At 35.4% G+C, this 16,596-nt stretch overlaps 1 protein-coding gene across 1 annotated transcript; it reads right to left on the bottom strand.

Moving 5' to 3' along the window:
* Window positions 1–1,391: 1,391 nt before the first annotated feature.
* On the bottom strand, window positions 1,392–2,130 carry LOC145075628 (succinate dehydrogenase assembly factor 2, mitochondrial-like). Its single transcript, XM_079021804.1, has 4 exons — window positions 2,015–2,130; window positions 1,807–1,933; window positions 1,650–1,718; window positions 1,392–1,538 (listed from the first exon to the last, which is right to left on the bottom strand). Exons 1-4 carry the CDS (start codon window positions 2,128–2,130, stop codon window positions 1,392–1,394), a joined length of 459 nt encoding a protein of 152 aa, XP_078877930.1.
* Between the last annotated feature and the right edge of the window lie 14,466 nt (window positions 2,131–16,596).

The raw sequence follows: 16,596 nt of genomic DNA, 5'->3' as shown, positions 1-16,596 counted from the left end.
TATATATATATATATATATATATATATATATATATATATATATATATATATATATATATATATATATATCAAGGTTGTAACAATCGCTTGATGTTAGCTAGTCGGTGGTATGGGGTTAAGGGATTAATCAGTTAGGCGGAGATTAATCGGGGGATTAATCGAGGACCATTAATTGATAATTTGTTGAATTTTTAAAAATTAAATAGGACTAATATCATATAAAAGTTCATAAATACCACTAATATCATAACAAAATAGATTAATTTGATTAATACAACACTAATCATAACTCAAATAGTTTCTATTGAGATATAACTTCTTCAAAGTGTTAAAATTTAATTAGGTTCTACTATTTTGCTCATTGTGTATGTAGGTATTAATCGTTAGGCGCCCTCTAATCGGTCGAGTGGCACCTAGGGATTTATCAGAGATTAATCGGGCCCTAGTTGGGATTTTTACAACACTAATATATATATATATATATATATATATATATATATATATATATATATATATATATGCTTAGGTTATTCTATTCAAAATAATTATTGTGTAATTGTATGCATAAATGTGGGCCAATGATTTTACTTATTTTAAGAAAGTGATTAATACATATTATTTAATTAAATATAATTGAAAAATATCATCTAATATAACTAGAAGGGTGTTTTAGTCAGTTAACATAGATTTAATAAAGGAATTTTGCATATTTTAAGGGATCAAGATTCTATTAATTTTAAAAATCTGATTTTACAAATTATAAGGTTTTTAGTTCGGACATTCTGACAGAATATGTTTGAGTATGTTCAAAAATAAAAATATTCTTGAACCATAAAATAATAAAAATATTCTTGAACATATTTCTTGATCATGACTTTAAAAATTTCTTATAGAAAAAAAAATTCTCGAACCATCAATTGAAGAATTAAAACAAAATTTATATTAATTCTTATAGAATACATGTAACAATTGATAAAAATTACATTTATTTTTAAAGAATAAAACTAAAAAAAACTTTCAAATATGGAAAAAAAAACATCAAACTCTAACAAAAACACTAATACATTCTAAAAGAATAATGTTGCTAAGAGGCGTCGTTCAAATTTCGTGGTCCGTTCTTCAAGCATTAGCTTCTATGAAAACAAATCCAATTAATACCTTAGTGAGAAAATATCCATACTCCATTCCAACATAATTGGAATTCGTGATTCCATTCTGATAGAATTGGAATTCATTTACCAATAATTATATTAATTCGGGGAATTCTAACAGAATATGTTCATGATTATCATAAAAAAAACATTCTTTTCTGATAGAATGCTATAAACGAAGAAATATCATTCTTAATAATTTTTTTAACATAAGTAAACTTACTAAACAGCAACAATTCACTACTGATTCCCAACATCAGGGCTATCACGGCCTTTCTTGAAATCATCCCATCCTCTCACCCATGGTTGCCCAGGTGTAGCCCTTGTCTGTTTAGATGCATAGCTCTCCAGGTTGTTCATTACCTTGCTACGCACCTCATTGAATATCTATTATTTTTTACCAAAAACAACTTCCCCAAATCAGCCCACTCTACACAATACATACATAAGAAACAAACTAGTACATGAATTCAGGTTTTTCAGTAAAGTTTAACTCACAGGATTCGTCTCTACTGCTTCAGGAGGTTGCTCCTGTCCGGTGAGCCATTTCCACAAATATGGATTTTCCTGCAATTGAAAACTAAGTAAGATGGATGTTAACCCTAGGTGTAATCTGTTACTGGTAATTATTAGCAATAATATTTGTGGAATTTACCACGTCGAGGACAGTAATAAGCGATTTGATCCCCTTTACATCTAAAGATCCAATGTGATTCTCCACCCAACTTCGTAGAACTAAGTCCAGCTCCAGAAAACCCCTTTGTTTGCTTCTATACAACAACCTACTGCAATTTACAACAAAAGTCACAAATCATAAATGAATCACACTTCTGGAAGTCAAATAGGGATATGAAAAATCAAACCTGTTAGTTAATCTTCGCTTGCTTTCTTCGTTAGACAAATCAAAATCTAGGGATTCGACATCGCCATTAGAAGAATAGAAACAAGAGAATGAATTAACATAAGGCCAGAAACTCATAGAAAACCATCAATAGAAAAACAAAATTTGGCAAAACGCACACACACACAAGCACAAGATTATGAACCTGTAGAGAGTTTGATACGGAATGGTGGCGTTTGACGATGCGCCGATGAGTATACGAGTCGAGGCGGCTGTTGAATTAAGGAAGCATGATATTCCAAATAACACACTTATGAAGAAGACGATGAAGGGCAACCCCACAAAGGGTCACTGGTGTCGATTTGTTCAAAGTAGGTTTTCAGAATCGGTTTTTAGATAAAGAGGGGCAACGAGATTTAAACTGGAGAGATACCATGATTATAGGGATTATTTTTGGAAGTTATTAAACAAATGACTAAATTACCCTTATTTATTTATTTAATTATTTATTTTTTTTTAATTTTGATTGGCCCACATTTATGCATATAATAACACAATACTTAGTTAAAACATTTGAACCTAGCTCGCTCTCTCTCTCTCTCTCTCTATATATATATATATATATATATATATATAAACTCATTTTGATGAAAACCAAACGATCGAAACATCAATTCAACACTTAATATTGCATTTGGATGTATTTTCCTAAGGATTTTGTATTATAGTTATTATAGTAAATTAAAGTATTACAGGGGCAAAATTGTAAATTAACATAAAGTTTGTTAGTTTCGTTCTATTATGTATATATTGTAGTGATGGGTGGTAATGAGATTAGTCAGTTCATTCTTAAACTATTTTCTTTCCCGCGTGTAATATGGTACAGAGCAATGCTCAACTTCCGTTCATGATCAAATTGGTTCATCAATTTGATTTCTTTAATCTTCTTTTTCATCGATTTTTTTTATTGATTTGTTCATTTGTTCTTCTGTTTTATCGATTTTGTTTTGTGATTTGAATTCCTTAATCAACCACTCGTTACTTAAACTATCGACGAGTTTTATTTCGGTTCTTGTTGATTATCAATCATGAATTCGACACCTACTAGTTCTACAATCACTCTGATTGATGATCGTATGCACCCTTACCACTTACATCACTCCTATAGCTCTATGAAGAACGGTACTTTTTCTAAACCAAGTAGCTCCGATCAAGCGAGTTATAGTGTTAGTATGTTGAATAATAAATTTCTTATTCTATGGATATTGAACTCTGTGTCAAAGGAAATCCCTACAAGTATCATATTCACTGAATCGGCATATGATATTTTGAATGATTTGAAAGATTGATTTCAGCATAGTAATGGTCCTAGAATTTTTTAGATCCGTAAGGAGATTGTCAATCCCAATCAAAATAAAGACTTGATTATTGTTGATTTCGCTAAATTGAAGTTGTTTAACGGGGTGTTTGTGGTTGTTGATTCTTATGACCATCGCAACCTCGACTGATTGTTGCTTAGGTCTTGTGGTTTTGGCTTAAGTCTTATGTTCTGAATGTCATAACTTCTTCATACGATTTTGGATTTTAACGATCTTTATAATCATGCGTTCGTATTTCAATCTACTACAACTTCATTTAGATTACTCCAATTAAAAAGTAATATATTCTCATTTACGATTTTTATATCCATACATTTTTATGATTGTGTGTGTAAATGTTTTTTTTAATCGTAAGTAAAATATTTTAATTTAATGGGATCAATCTTAACGAAAGTTGTAGTAGACTCAAAAACGAACACATAGATATAAATATCGTTAAAATATGAGATTGTATAAAAAATTTACAATATTCAAAACACAAGACCAAAGTCAAACTACAAGACTTATGCAACCAAGTAGTCGTGGCCACGATGAACATAAGAATCAACATCCCCAAACACCTCATTAATGATTGTCTCATGTAAGATGTCGTGACAAAAATTAAAGAAATCAGTCATAATTACTAAATGTGTACAAAAACAACAAGGACTTATTTTGCATCAAAAAAATATTGAGGACTAAATGTGTACAAAGTGAGAAATATATTACCCTACTAAGTCATTTTTCCTGGCGAACCTGAAATAGCTGGTCATAAAGACTAAATATGTACAATTTAACAAGTTGAAAGAGTATTTGTGTACAAAAAAAAAAAAAGTGAGCAAATGTATACATTTCTAAAAGTATTTTACTTTGTTTAAGTCATTATCCCTTGTTTAAAATACGTAATCAAAAACACCCAAAAACATGTATGTTAAAGAATTTTATGTCAAATAGTTATTACAGAATTATATCATGAATCTTTGAGTTCTTAAGGGATCCTAACTATATATATATATATATATATATATATATATATATATATATATATATATATATATAGACACACACACGTATATGGTTAGGATTCCATAAGAGCTCAAAGATTCATGATATAATTTAGTAACGAAAACGAATAATTTCCCGAGAACCTGAAATCTAAAGGTAAAATGTTAGATCAAAATTAACTCATTAAGGGCATGATCATCATCTTACCAATCTCATTTAATATTTAATTTTTTTGTGTTATTGGAAATATTAAAAAAAAGGTCTAAAAATTAATATTATAAATCAAAACTTTGGAATTTTTTTATAAAATTAATAATTTCAATTTTTTTTAAAAATGCAGATTTTTTAATTTTTTTAGAAAACATAAATTTAAAAAAATGTATATTATTTTTGAAAAAACTTCAATTTTTTCTAAAAAAGGAAATTTTAAAAAAATCATTAAATTAAAAAAAATGGAATATTTAAAAAAAAAAACTATATTTTTTTAGCCAAAAAATCAACGTTTTAGGTGTATATATGTATATTTTTTTCAAGTGCATATATGCATATTTCTTATACTATAATATTCGTAAATAAATAATAAAAAAACTCATTTTTATTAATTAATCTATGGAAATAGTACAAAGACAAAACTTCAAAAATGGTCCCTGTGGTTTCCAAAAATATCAAGTTTAGTCCCTAAGTTCAAAAAACCTTATAGATGGTTCCTATGGTTTCAAAACTTTTAACATTTGATCCTTCCGCTAACTCTGTTACCATTTAGCCGTTAAGTCAGGGGCATTTTTGGCATTTCATTACACAGGGACCATTTATGAAGTTTTTGCCTTATTTAAAAAATAATTATTTTAATTAATTAATATTAAAGGGTCCCACCCCCTCTCTCTCTTTCTCTCTCTCTCTCATTGAAAAAAATAGCATTCAGATATAGAGCTAACTTACAAGAGCACTGAAGCAGGTAAACTAATCAAAATTGATATATAAATATACATACAAGTAATGGATATGGGTATATAAACGGAATAAAAAATTATATATACTTTGGAGAAAGAGTTAGTGTCAATCAATACGAAGGAATTGGAAGGAGCAGCTACAGATGGCTTGGAGGAAGATGGGACCGGCCACATGTGCCGCCGGTGGAACCACAGCTCACCTTCCCACCGCCCTTACATAATAGCCTTCTTCCATCATCATAATCCAAGATATCACTTTTCTTTATAATCAAATCTTGTTGTTCGTACCGCGCGACGAGAACCATGAATTACCGGAGCCAATTTTGTGATCCCCTTTTCTAATTTCTATTTAATCAGAAACCCTAGGTGGTTGAAACGATTGATCATGGGATATAGTAGGCACTTCGACACCTCCAGATCGGCTATAGAACAAGAGAAACATCGGAATACATAAGCTTAAACGATCGAGAAGTAATCGACGGGTATGGATTTGAATTAGGGCTATGTGTGTTTGAAACGATTTCGTCGACCAACAATTCGGATAATAGTATAGATCTGTGTATGAGGTAGGAGTGAATTGGCGAAACGGTGAGATTTCTGAACGGATTTTGAGCTGGCGAAGATTTAACGAGAGAGAGAAATCGAAGAGCAAGCGAACAAGCGAGAAGGGGAAAGACGAAAATCGAAAGAGAGAGAGAGAGAGAGAGAGAAAGGGAAAGAGAGAGAGTGGGACCCTTTAATATTAATTAATTATAATAATATTTTTTTAAATAAGGCAAAAACTTCATAAATGGTCCCTGTGTAGTGAAATACCAAAAATGCCCCTGACGTAATGGCTAAATGGTAACGGAGTTAGCCGGAAGGACCAAATGTTAGAAGTTTTGAAACCACAGGGACCATCTATGAGGTTTTTTGAACTTAGGGACTAAACTTGATATTTTTGGAAACCACAGGGACCATTTTTGAAGTTTTGTCTAGTACAAATATATTGTTCGATACAAAATAAAATATAAAAAACAAAAAATGCTACATAATTTCAAAATGTTTTCATGTCTTCATGTCAAGATTTTCATATTTTCTTCAATTTATCACTTTTCACATCTTCAATATTTTCTATTTTAAAATCTACAAGAAAATATAAAAAAATGATTAATGCAACAACACTCATAAAAATGCATATGTATATATCATGTAAGATTCACATATGATTATATCATATAAAATTCACATGTGATTATATCTTTTAGGAGTCAAATGTGAAATTTACAAGAAAATTTTAAAAAAAATTAACGAACACAAAATACATGTGTGCATAAAGATGTAATTAATATGTGACTCATTTGTGATTTACATTTGAATCACATGTAATTCATATGTGATTCACTTATGATTTACATGTGAATTAGATATGATTCATATATGACACACTTGTGATTCACATATGATTCATATGTAAATTACATAAGATTCAAATATGAATCACATGTAAATAATATGTGAATTACATGTTATTTACATGTGAATCACAAGTAATTCATATGTGATTCATATTTGCATTACATGTTATTCATATGTGAATTACATGTGATCCACATATGAATCATATGTAATTCATATGTGAATAGATGTGATCCACATATGAATTGTATGTAATTCATACGTAAATTACATATGAATCATATGTAATTCATATGTGAATTACATATGTAATTTACGTATGAATTACATACAATTCATATGTGGATCACATCTATTCACATATGAATTACATATGATTCATATGTGAATTACATGTGATCCACATATGAATCATATGTAATTCATATGTGAATAGATGTGATCCACATATGAATTGTATGTAATTCATACGTAAATTACATATGAATCATATGTAATTCATACATGAATTACATATGAATCACATGTAATTCGTACGTGATTTACATGTGAATTGTAACGTCCCAAAATACGACCCAAAATTTTTTCGTTTTAACACTACTAAAATCATATACTGAAAGTTATCTAAAAAAAACATACGTTAATATCTCAAACCAAAACAAGTATCATGATAAAAACTGTATCAAATCACATCTAAGGAAAAATTGAACAATCTCCCAGGAATAAAACTGAAGTTGTGGTGTGTGCGATGCCATCATCCCGAGCTCTTCCCTTTGTTTGCGGAAGTACCTGAAACCAAAACTGAAAACTGTAAGCACGAAGCTTAGTGAGCTCCCCCAAACTACCACATACCATACAAACATATAAACAACTATTGGGCCTTGCCCACTGCATCGGACCGAAGTCCGGAACTGACTGGGACCTTGTCCCCTGCATCGTACCGAAGTCCGGAACTAACTGCATCGGCCCGAAGTCCGGAACTGACTGGGACCTTGTCCCCTGCATCGGACCGAAGTCCGGAACTGACTGAACATAGCATAGCATAAACACATATCAACTAGCATAAACACATATATTGCATCGGACTGAAGTCCGGAAAACATAACACATAGACATGCTTGAATCACAAAGACATCAAGCACCCTAACTACTGCATCGGCCCGAGGTCCGGAACTACTGCTAACTAAACGGCCGACATTGTGGCCGTAGACCCGTTCCTACTGGAAGGAAACTCACCTCGTAATCTGGCTGCTGAATGAACTGCTCGGGAAACTGTCTGCTGCTGCTCCGGTATCTCCCCGGCTACAATTTCCATAAGTACACTCAATCAAATACTGATAACTATACTGAGGGTAAAATGATTATTTTACCCCTGGTCAAAGTCAACCTCTTGGTCAAAGTCAACATACAGTTGACCTGACTCGCCGAGTTGGGCCGCCAACTCGTCGAGTCCCTACTCTCATTTCTCGTTTCTGCTCGCTACTTCTCGTCGAGTTTGGCGTAGACTCGACGAGTTCTTCTTCGATACCAACACTTAGCCAATCTGCATCCGACTTGTCGAGTTGTATGAACAACTCGTCGAGCTCTCCTTCAACATATGAACACCCCAACTGTGACTCGCCGAGTTGTATGAACAACTCGCCGAGTCTGTTCTTGAGATATGAGGATTGTCTTGGACTGGCCGAGTCAGGGCACTGACTCGCCGACTCCCTCCATGAATGAGTCTGATCTCCGACTCACTGAATCCACCTATAACTCACTGGTGCCACTCAGCATAATACATGAAAGGGGAAAAATCGGGGACTCGCCAAGTCCAAAGAACGACTCGCCGAGTCGGTTGCATGCAACTTCTATACAATTGATTCTGCTCAAAACCAATGCATACAACTTATAGATCTGGGTTCCTAAGGCTTGGTTATCACGTAAAGATTCTATCTTTACGTGTGCATAAACCTCCATAAAGGTTTAAAGGCTCAAAAGGCACTTAAAACAGTAGATTTAGGGCTTTCATGCAAAATGGCTCCATAAAGATGTAAGATCTAAGTTCTTGGAACTGAAACATGGCTAGATCCGAAGGCTATTCAACCCAACGTGATCTCTCTACTATAATCAAGCTAAGAAATGGATAAAAATGGCCTAAATGGGATTTCTAATGGAGAATCAATTATAGAAACAGAAGGGATCCGATTAATACCTCAATAGACTCTGTAGTGGATGCAAGATCTTGGATCTCCTTCTTCTCCTCTGGATCTAGCTTTCTTCTTCTCTTCAAAACTTCAAGATTCACACAAGAAATGCTCAAATACTCAAGGAATGGTTAGGGTTTAGCTAAATGACGTTCTGAGGGTGAAGGAGGCGAGTTTGGGGCTCATAACATGGTTTAAATAAGATGCAAAACCCGTGGATCTAGGGTTTCTTCTAGACTGGCGGATTCGCCGAGTCCCAAATATGGACTCGTCGAGTCGCCTACTTACACGTGCTCAAAAACTCGTCCCTACTCGACGAGTCGGGCTACTGACTCGTCGAGTCCCTCTTGAAACTCGAGAAATACAAACATTTAAATAGCATACCAAAATTGGGGCGTTACATGAATCATATGTGATTTGTACGTTATTTACATGTGAATCATATGTGAAGTATGTGTGACTTTTTTGTTATATTGATAAAAGATTGATTAAATTCAAAAACACAAAGTCCAGAATACAACACTAAAGAAGAAGATGGTGACTATTAGTGAACTACATGCTATATGATTGGTTTATGTCCAAAAAATAATTTAAATATTAGAATGTTTGTAAAGATTCTAATTTTTTTTAAATAAAAAGATTATATTAATAATATTCATGTACCTTTGGTATATGATTACCTCAAAATCCACGGTGATGGTACATAGAGGTAAGAGGATGGAATGGAAAAAGGAAAGATAACCAAGTTCTGTAAGAAAAAGATAAAATTCGAATGAAAAAAAAAATATATATATATATATATATATTTCAAAAACTAATGTTTTTTTCCATAAGATCAAATAGAGTAATTGGTAAATAGAGAGACAAATACATTGTTTTTTTAATTCCACCAAACCAAAAGTAGAAAATAAAATGTTGAAAGTACCTGAGAAGCATTAAGATTTTCTCCTACACTAGCCATGGCAACTGTACCCATATTGGAACGTTTTAAATCCAAATGAATCTCATTACCAAAAAAAACGAGTTTGATCCCCATACAAAAATCAAAAGAAAAAGCTATCAATAAATTTGAAAAAAATAAAAATAAAAATGTAATACTTGGAAAAGAGATTCCAAAAGTAAATGTCAAGTGAGTTTGTATCGCATTGGTTTAACATCGTTAATTTCAAAAATATTGTAGTAACAACCCAAATTATAAAAAGGATTACATACCGTAGATGCTTCACTTCTATAATGTTTCTGGAAGGAATGGAATTTGTCAAAATGAGTTATAATTCGATAATAAAAGTTGAATAATTTCCACATATAATAATTCTTTTTATTTGAAACCTAATTTTTAGTTTAATTGGTCTCACTGCCTAGGCATCCCAGTCTAACCGTAAAATCATGATTCATGAACACATAAACATAGGAGACTGACGTTTAATTTGAGAAAACCCAATAAACAAACTTATAAACATGGTTATTAAATGATAAACGAAGTTATGGACTAATATCAACTTATAACAATAGTGAACTTGAATAAAACCCACTGAGTAATTAAAGTTCATCATATTTTAACTTTAAACCACTCACAAAACATAACAGGTGTAAATATTAACACATGCAACATAACCGTGAGTTTTAAAAATTGTAAAATCATATATACAATTGTCGTTAAGAATGGTGATTTATAGCTTAAAGAAGAGTGTTCTCATTATGTTTGAAACATAAAAAGTGACCCTCTTAAACTTCAGCTACCGCAGCCAACAAACCCCTGCAGTCAAGTCTCTTCATCACCAGTCACCAACCGCAGTTTTTATCTGCCGCAGTCTTTACTAGATTACTTTACTTTGTCTTTTTGTAATACACTCTATTGTCCAGTATACCCTGCATGGCTACTCTTAGAGATGTAATCTAGTGATCTTTGTGAGTCTCTATAAATAGAGCTCATTCTCTTGTAAACAAAGCATCTAATTCTAATACACATATTTGAAGTTATCTTTTCTATCTCTCTTACTCACTCTTCTTACTTTCATAATCGATTACAACCTCTCTTCGGAGCAAGTCTTTTGTGACTTAATCACTAAGCTTGATCTCACTTATTAACTTGGCTTGAATGCATTCCTCGTTATGAATCAGCTTAAGTGTATACTTGATATAACAATTGTTGTCACTTACATTTCTTTACTTTTCCGCAACTAACTCTCTAACATCTAACTCTAAATAGTATTGTTGAACTTTTAGATCATTCGAAATTAACTATTCCGCAATATACTTGTTCTAACGTTTGTTCAAGTGTGTCTCTAAGTTTTTCTCTCAACAATTGTTATCAGAGCCATAGTGGTTGCTTTTTGAAAATCGGAACTCTGATTTTTCGAAGAGCCTTCTATACCACTGAAGCTCATTTCTTAAACAAAAAAAAACTTCAAAATATGGCACAATCGTTATCTCTGAATGTTTCCAACAGTGTTGGTGGTTCTAATCAAGCCCCAATATTGGTTGCAAATGAATATCATCACTGGTCACAAAGAATGGAAAGATACTTAAGGAGACTTGGTAGAGATGTATGGCGATCCGTAGAGGAAGGACCACATGTTCCTGTCCTTACACCAGTCCAAACTGACGGAGCCACAGCAAGACTAGGAGGAGGTCAACCAGCTATGAATTGTCCCACCAAGGATGATCTCGATAAAATGGAAAATGATGTTGTAGTTTTTTATGAAATCTCCTGTGGAGTTGCTCTTGACAACTTTGATATTATCATAAATTGCAAATTAGCAAAAGAGATCTGGGATGTTCTCAAGAATCTGTACGAAGGCTCATAACAAGCACAAGACAAGAAGCTTACAACTTCACTCAATGGGTTCAACAACTTCAAAGCTCATACTGGCGAAAGTTTGGAAGACTCCTTCAAAAGATTCAACCTGATTTTCATCAAGTTATCCAATGCGGTTACCATCCGCAGTAACCATGAAACAAACCTTCAGTTTCTTAATGGCTTGGGAAGACATTGGACTACTGCAAAGATGATAGTTCAAGGCGATAGAAAGATTCACTCCTTGTTACTCTACAAACTCTATGGGGAACTGCAAGCACAAGAATCCACCGTACTCAAAGAATGTGCTGACTTCGGAGGAGCTCTTGCTCTCATAGCACAACCTCCACATAATCAATCTTATTCTCCCTCGTATGACACTTCACCACAGTCATATGAAGTTGATTCAGAGTACGATGACGAAGAAGAATTTCAAAAGGCAATTGCTCTCGTTAGCAAACAATTCAATCGTCTATCACCTCACTCTTTTCGCAAAAACCAACAATTCAACAAACCGCCTTTCAATCGTAACTTCAATCCACAAAACAATCACTCTCATTATCCTAAAAGTTCCCATCCACCACCGCAATCTCAAAATACTCAACCGAAGGAAGCACCGCAGTCTACTCAAATCACTGACTCCGGTACTCCCTCGGAAGAAAAGACTGATGTTGTAATTTGCCACAAATGCAACAAAGAAAACCACTTTGCAAGAGATTGTAAGGCCAATGTAGTTAAAGACAGAGCATTCTACCTTAGAATGGCTCAAGAGTTGGAAAAAAAAGAGAAAACAAGGGCATACGTAGCTCATGTTTAGAGAGACCATCAAGTTTGGTCATCCGAAGATGAAGATGAAGCCATCAGCAGTGTCCAAGGCAAAGGGAAGATCTGCATGTTGGCGAATGCGGATGATGATGGGTCTACAAAGATGGACAAAAACTACTGCTACATGGCAAAGGATGGAACTCTAAGCATCGTCAAACAGGTAAAACTCATGATCCAAACTCTAAACTATAGCATGCATGATTGTCAACCTTACATAGATAATCTTAATGACACATGTGTTGTCGTCCTTACAGACTATAACAAAGCCTTAGATGAGAAGAACATTGCGTCCCAGGAGATGTTTCATGTTAGAGGACGACTTGATAACAAAAGACTCAAAATGGCTATGTTAGAAAGAGATTTAGAGTTAGAAAAAGATGCAAGAATGTTGAGTGAAACCCAATTAGAGATAGCTTTGAACCAGAGAGATTTAGCTCAGAGTGAAATTGTACGCTTAAATCTTTTAATCGAAAAATTGTTCAATGAAAGTGAAACTATTGAAAATTTGGTAAATAATGGAACCGTGGACAACACATAAAATTAGGGTTGGTCAAATGGATATCCTACCGCAATGGACTCCTCATCCCGGTTCAATAAAGACAGACTGTATGTCCCTCCAAACCGAGAATTTCATTTCCCAGTCAATGACAAGACCTTTCCCGAAGATATCAAAACTCACTTCGGTAGACTGCATAATCTAAGCAACAGTTGTGTTATTGAGGAAATTATGCCTGAGGTTTCAGGTCACATAGGTGATCAAATTCCTATCTATGGCACTACTCACCCAAATTCTCAAAACTCATCCGAAGTTGATGAAGAGATTGTCATTGAGAACACTGAAGTCTTGAAAGACTTTCCATCCTTGTCCTCAGACCGTAGTGTTCCCCACTGTTGTCAAAAGTCCCACAAAAATCCCACTGAAGTCCCAACTAAGACTTACTCTGCGGTAGTCAGGTCATCCGTACCGCAGTCTTCGAATAAAAGTTCCGCCACTCTTCAAACAATTCATCATGAATTACCCATAGAAAACTTTAAAATGGGTCAATGTAACATCCCAAAAATACAGGCCAAAATTTTCATTTTTAAAATACGTCATTATAAAACTAACAGTGTAATAAAACATCCGTAATATCATGTCATGTCAAAACCAAAGTGGAAATAATCAAACGTGTTATCAAAAAATAATATCAGAGTGTAATCCCAAAGATCTCATGTGCGGAAAACCATAGTGTGATGCGCTGCGATCAAGCCGACTCCTTTCCTTTAAACACGAAGTACCTGAATCCAAAACTGAAAACCATAAGCACGAAGCTTAGTGAGTTCCCCCATAATACCACATACCATACAATCACATATCATACATACTGCCGGACAATTCTGGGGTGCCCGACCTACCCGGTACGGCCATTCTGGGGTGCCGACCTACCCGTGTCAAGCCGTTCTAGGGTGCTGACTACCCATGTCAAGCCATTCTATGGTGCTGACTACCCATCGGTCCTAACAACCGATCCTCGGGGACTATTTCACCCCCTACTACTACTATCACATATATCATAACATAACATATTATCAGACATATCTGGGTGTCCGATCTACCCTTCGGTCCTAACGACCGAACTTGGGTACTATTCCCCTCCTACTACCACTATCACAAGTAACATATCATGCCAGCATATAAACATATCATCACATACTGTCAGACATATCTGGGGTGTCTGACCTATCCTTCGGTCCTAACAACCGAACTTTACTACTATCATATATACATATCATGCCAACATATAACATATCAGGTAGTAGCAAACCTAGATGATATCACAAAGACAATCATCTAACATACAACTCCTACTGGTGGGCCGGCACTGTGGCCGTAGACCCACCGCTACTGGAAGGTAACTCACCTCACACTACTGAAGTCCCAAAGGCACAATCCCCCACTGGCTGAAGTCCCGCAGACTCGACCCCAGCTGCTGGCTGAAAGATTCCCGATCTGTCAATATCAAAACATCACCCAATTAATAATTGGGTCCCACTACATAACCATAAACACTTACTTTGGATAATTACATTACCCCAAGCTTGGCTTATTCAAGCCCAAGGCCCAATCCGTAGGCCCAAATTCAACTAGGAATCAAAGCCCAACACATGGCCCAATTTTCCAAATTGGGCCTAGGCCTATCATGGTCTCATTCTAAGGCCCAACATCATATACTCATTAAGGCTCAAACTAAGGCTCATCTATGGCCCAATTTTCCAAATTGGGCCCAAGCCCCTTACATGGGCCTTACCCTAGGCCCATTAAATTACTCTAGACCATTTGCTTGATCATAGATAGTCCATTTAATAACCCAAATCATCAAGACCCAAAAGAAAGGCCCAACAATAAACCCAAGTGAAATTAGGGTTTCACATAAAATGAGGATTAGGGTTAAGTTTCCTACTTAACCCATTAAGGACTTAATCCATTAAGTCCAATATTGCTTAGATTAATTTCCGCCAATGATTATTATTCAATATTCCAAGTTATTACATAATTCTCGTGTGTGACCCGATTAATTCTTAAAGTTCGGGTTTCATTGGAATTAGGGTTTTCCAATCCAAATATTAGCCAATTTATCAATTTGTTGGCCTTTTATGTCAATTAGGGATTTATTGGGCCTATTAAGCCCACTAGAATATTAAAGCCCATTAGGGTTCATTAAGATTTATTAGGCCCATTTGAGCTTACAAGGCCCATTAGGGTTTCAAGCACCCCTCCCAAATGAATCAACTCACAAGACAAACACACCGCCACCCGACACGGCGGCCTGTGGCGGCAGGAGGCGGCAGCCACCACCCTAAGTGGTGGTTTTCAAGTTCTTTCATTATTCTGACACTATTATGGATTACAATACAAATCCCGAATCACGCACACACTCATTAACATACACATACACACGCACAACCACCCAAATGGTGGCCGGCGGTGGTGCAAGGTGGCAACCTTGTGATTTCCAGCTAGACAAATAACCCACAATACATATGAACACCAAACAATTGACTGATGTTAAGTCACACATGAAATACGCACACCAAGCATCGCCTAACAGTGGTGGTTGACGGCAGCAAGATTGGCGGCCATAGCAACGGCCCTTGGAGTGGCGGCAGTGACGACGGTCTGAACAAACCCCGAGGAGTAGCGATTGGAACTGGTACATCTCGTCGGAATACCCTCGCAACCGCAACATAGAACCGAGGTCGCTCACCAGTGGCTTAATCTTCAACGGCTGTAGTGAAGCGGCGGCAAGAACTCCGTCGATCACCTCCCACGCATCAACGCTTCCCATTCTGCCTATAGCCACCATCGGGTTCCCGGACGCCACGATGGCGAAGCACAACGCGTTCAACGTTCTAGGTTCTCTACTATGGTGGTCGCACCTCCACCGGAAACGACCACATCGGCCATCACTTCCGATACACCCAACAGTCTTCGATATCTCAGGACATGGCAAGCGTCGTTGGCGGTCTCCGGCGATTGGCGACCTCATAGGGGATGGTTGCGACTTGAACAGCAAAGGGAAATGGCACCAAAGATCGGAGGAGAGGGGGCAGCTGGATGGAGGTGTCGATGAGAGGGTGTAGGCTGAAGAGCCCGACGATGGCGGCTGCATTATCCCTTGGGTCTAGGGTTTCATAACGCGTTTATATGCCCGTCACCCACAAACATTTAGTCATGATGGTAGGATTGGTCCCTCTCATCCAATTTCCTTTCAATATTGGGCCATATATTACACTTTAAATCCCACTTCTGAAATCCTTTACATTTTAAGTCCGACTTTTACCAAGTAGCCCCTCTCTCAACATTTATTTTCAAATGAAATCCAGAAATTACTATCTGGCCCTTCTTCCATAATTCCCTTTTCATAGTAATTTCAAATAATTACCATGGAGCCCCGAGCTTCATAAATAATTATAAACTAAGTCTGAAAATTACACTTTTAACCCCCGACTCCTAAAGTTGTGACAATTAGCTCTTCGAGACCATCCTTTTATATATAATTATTTATTTAGAGCTACAAGCCATTCATTAATTTATTTATCTATTC

This window comes from Lactuca serriola, chromosome 9 (genome assembly GCF_051521515.1).
Source record: "Lactuca serriola cultivar US96UC23 chromosome 9, Lser_US96UC23_V15, whole genome shotgun sequence".
Taxonomy (NCBI): domain Eukaryota; kingdom Viridiplantae; phylum Streptophyta; class Magnoliopsida; order Asterales; family Asteraceae; genus Lactuca; species Lactuca serriola.
The sequence above is the reverse complement of the archived record's forward strand: the minus strand, read 5'-3'. Positions and strand labels throughout refer to the sequence as shown.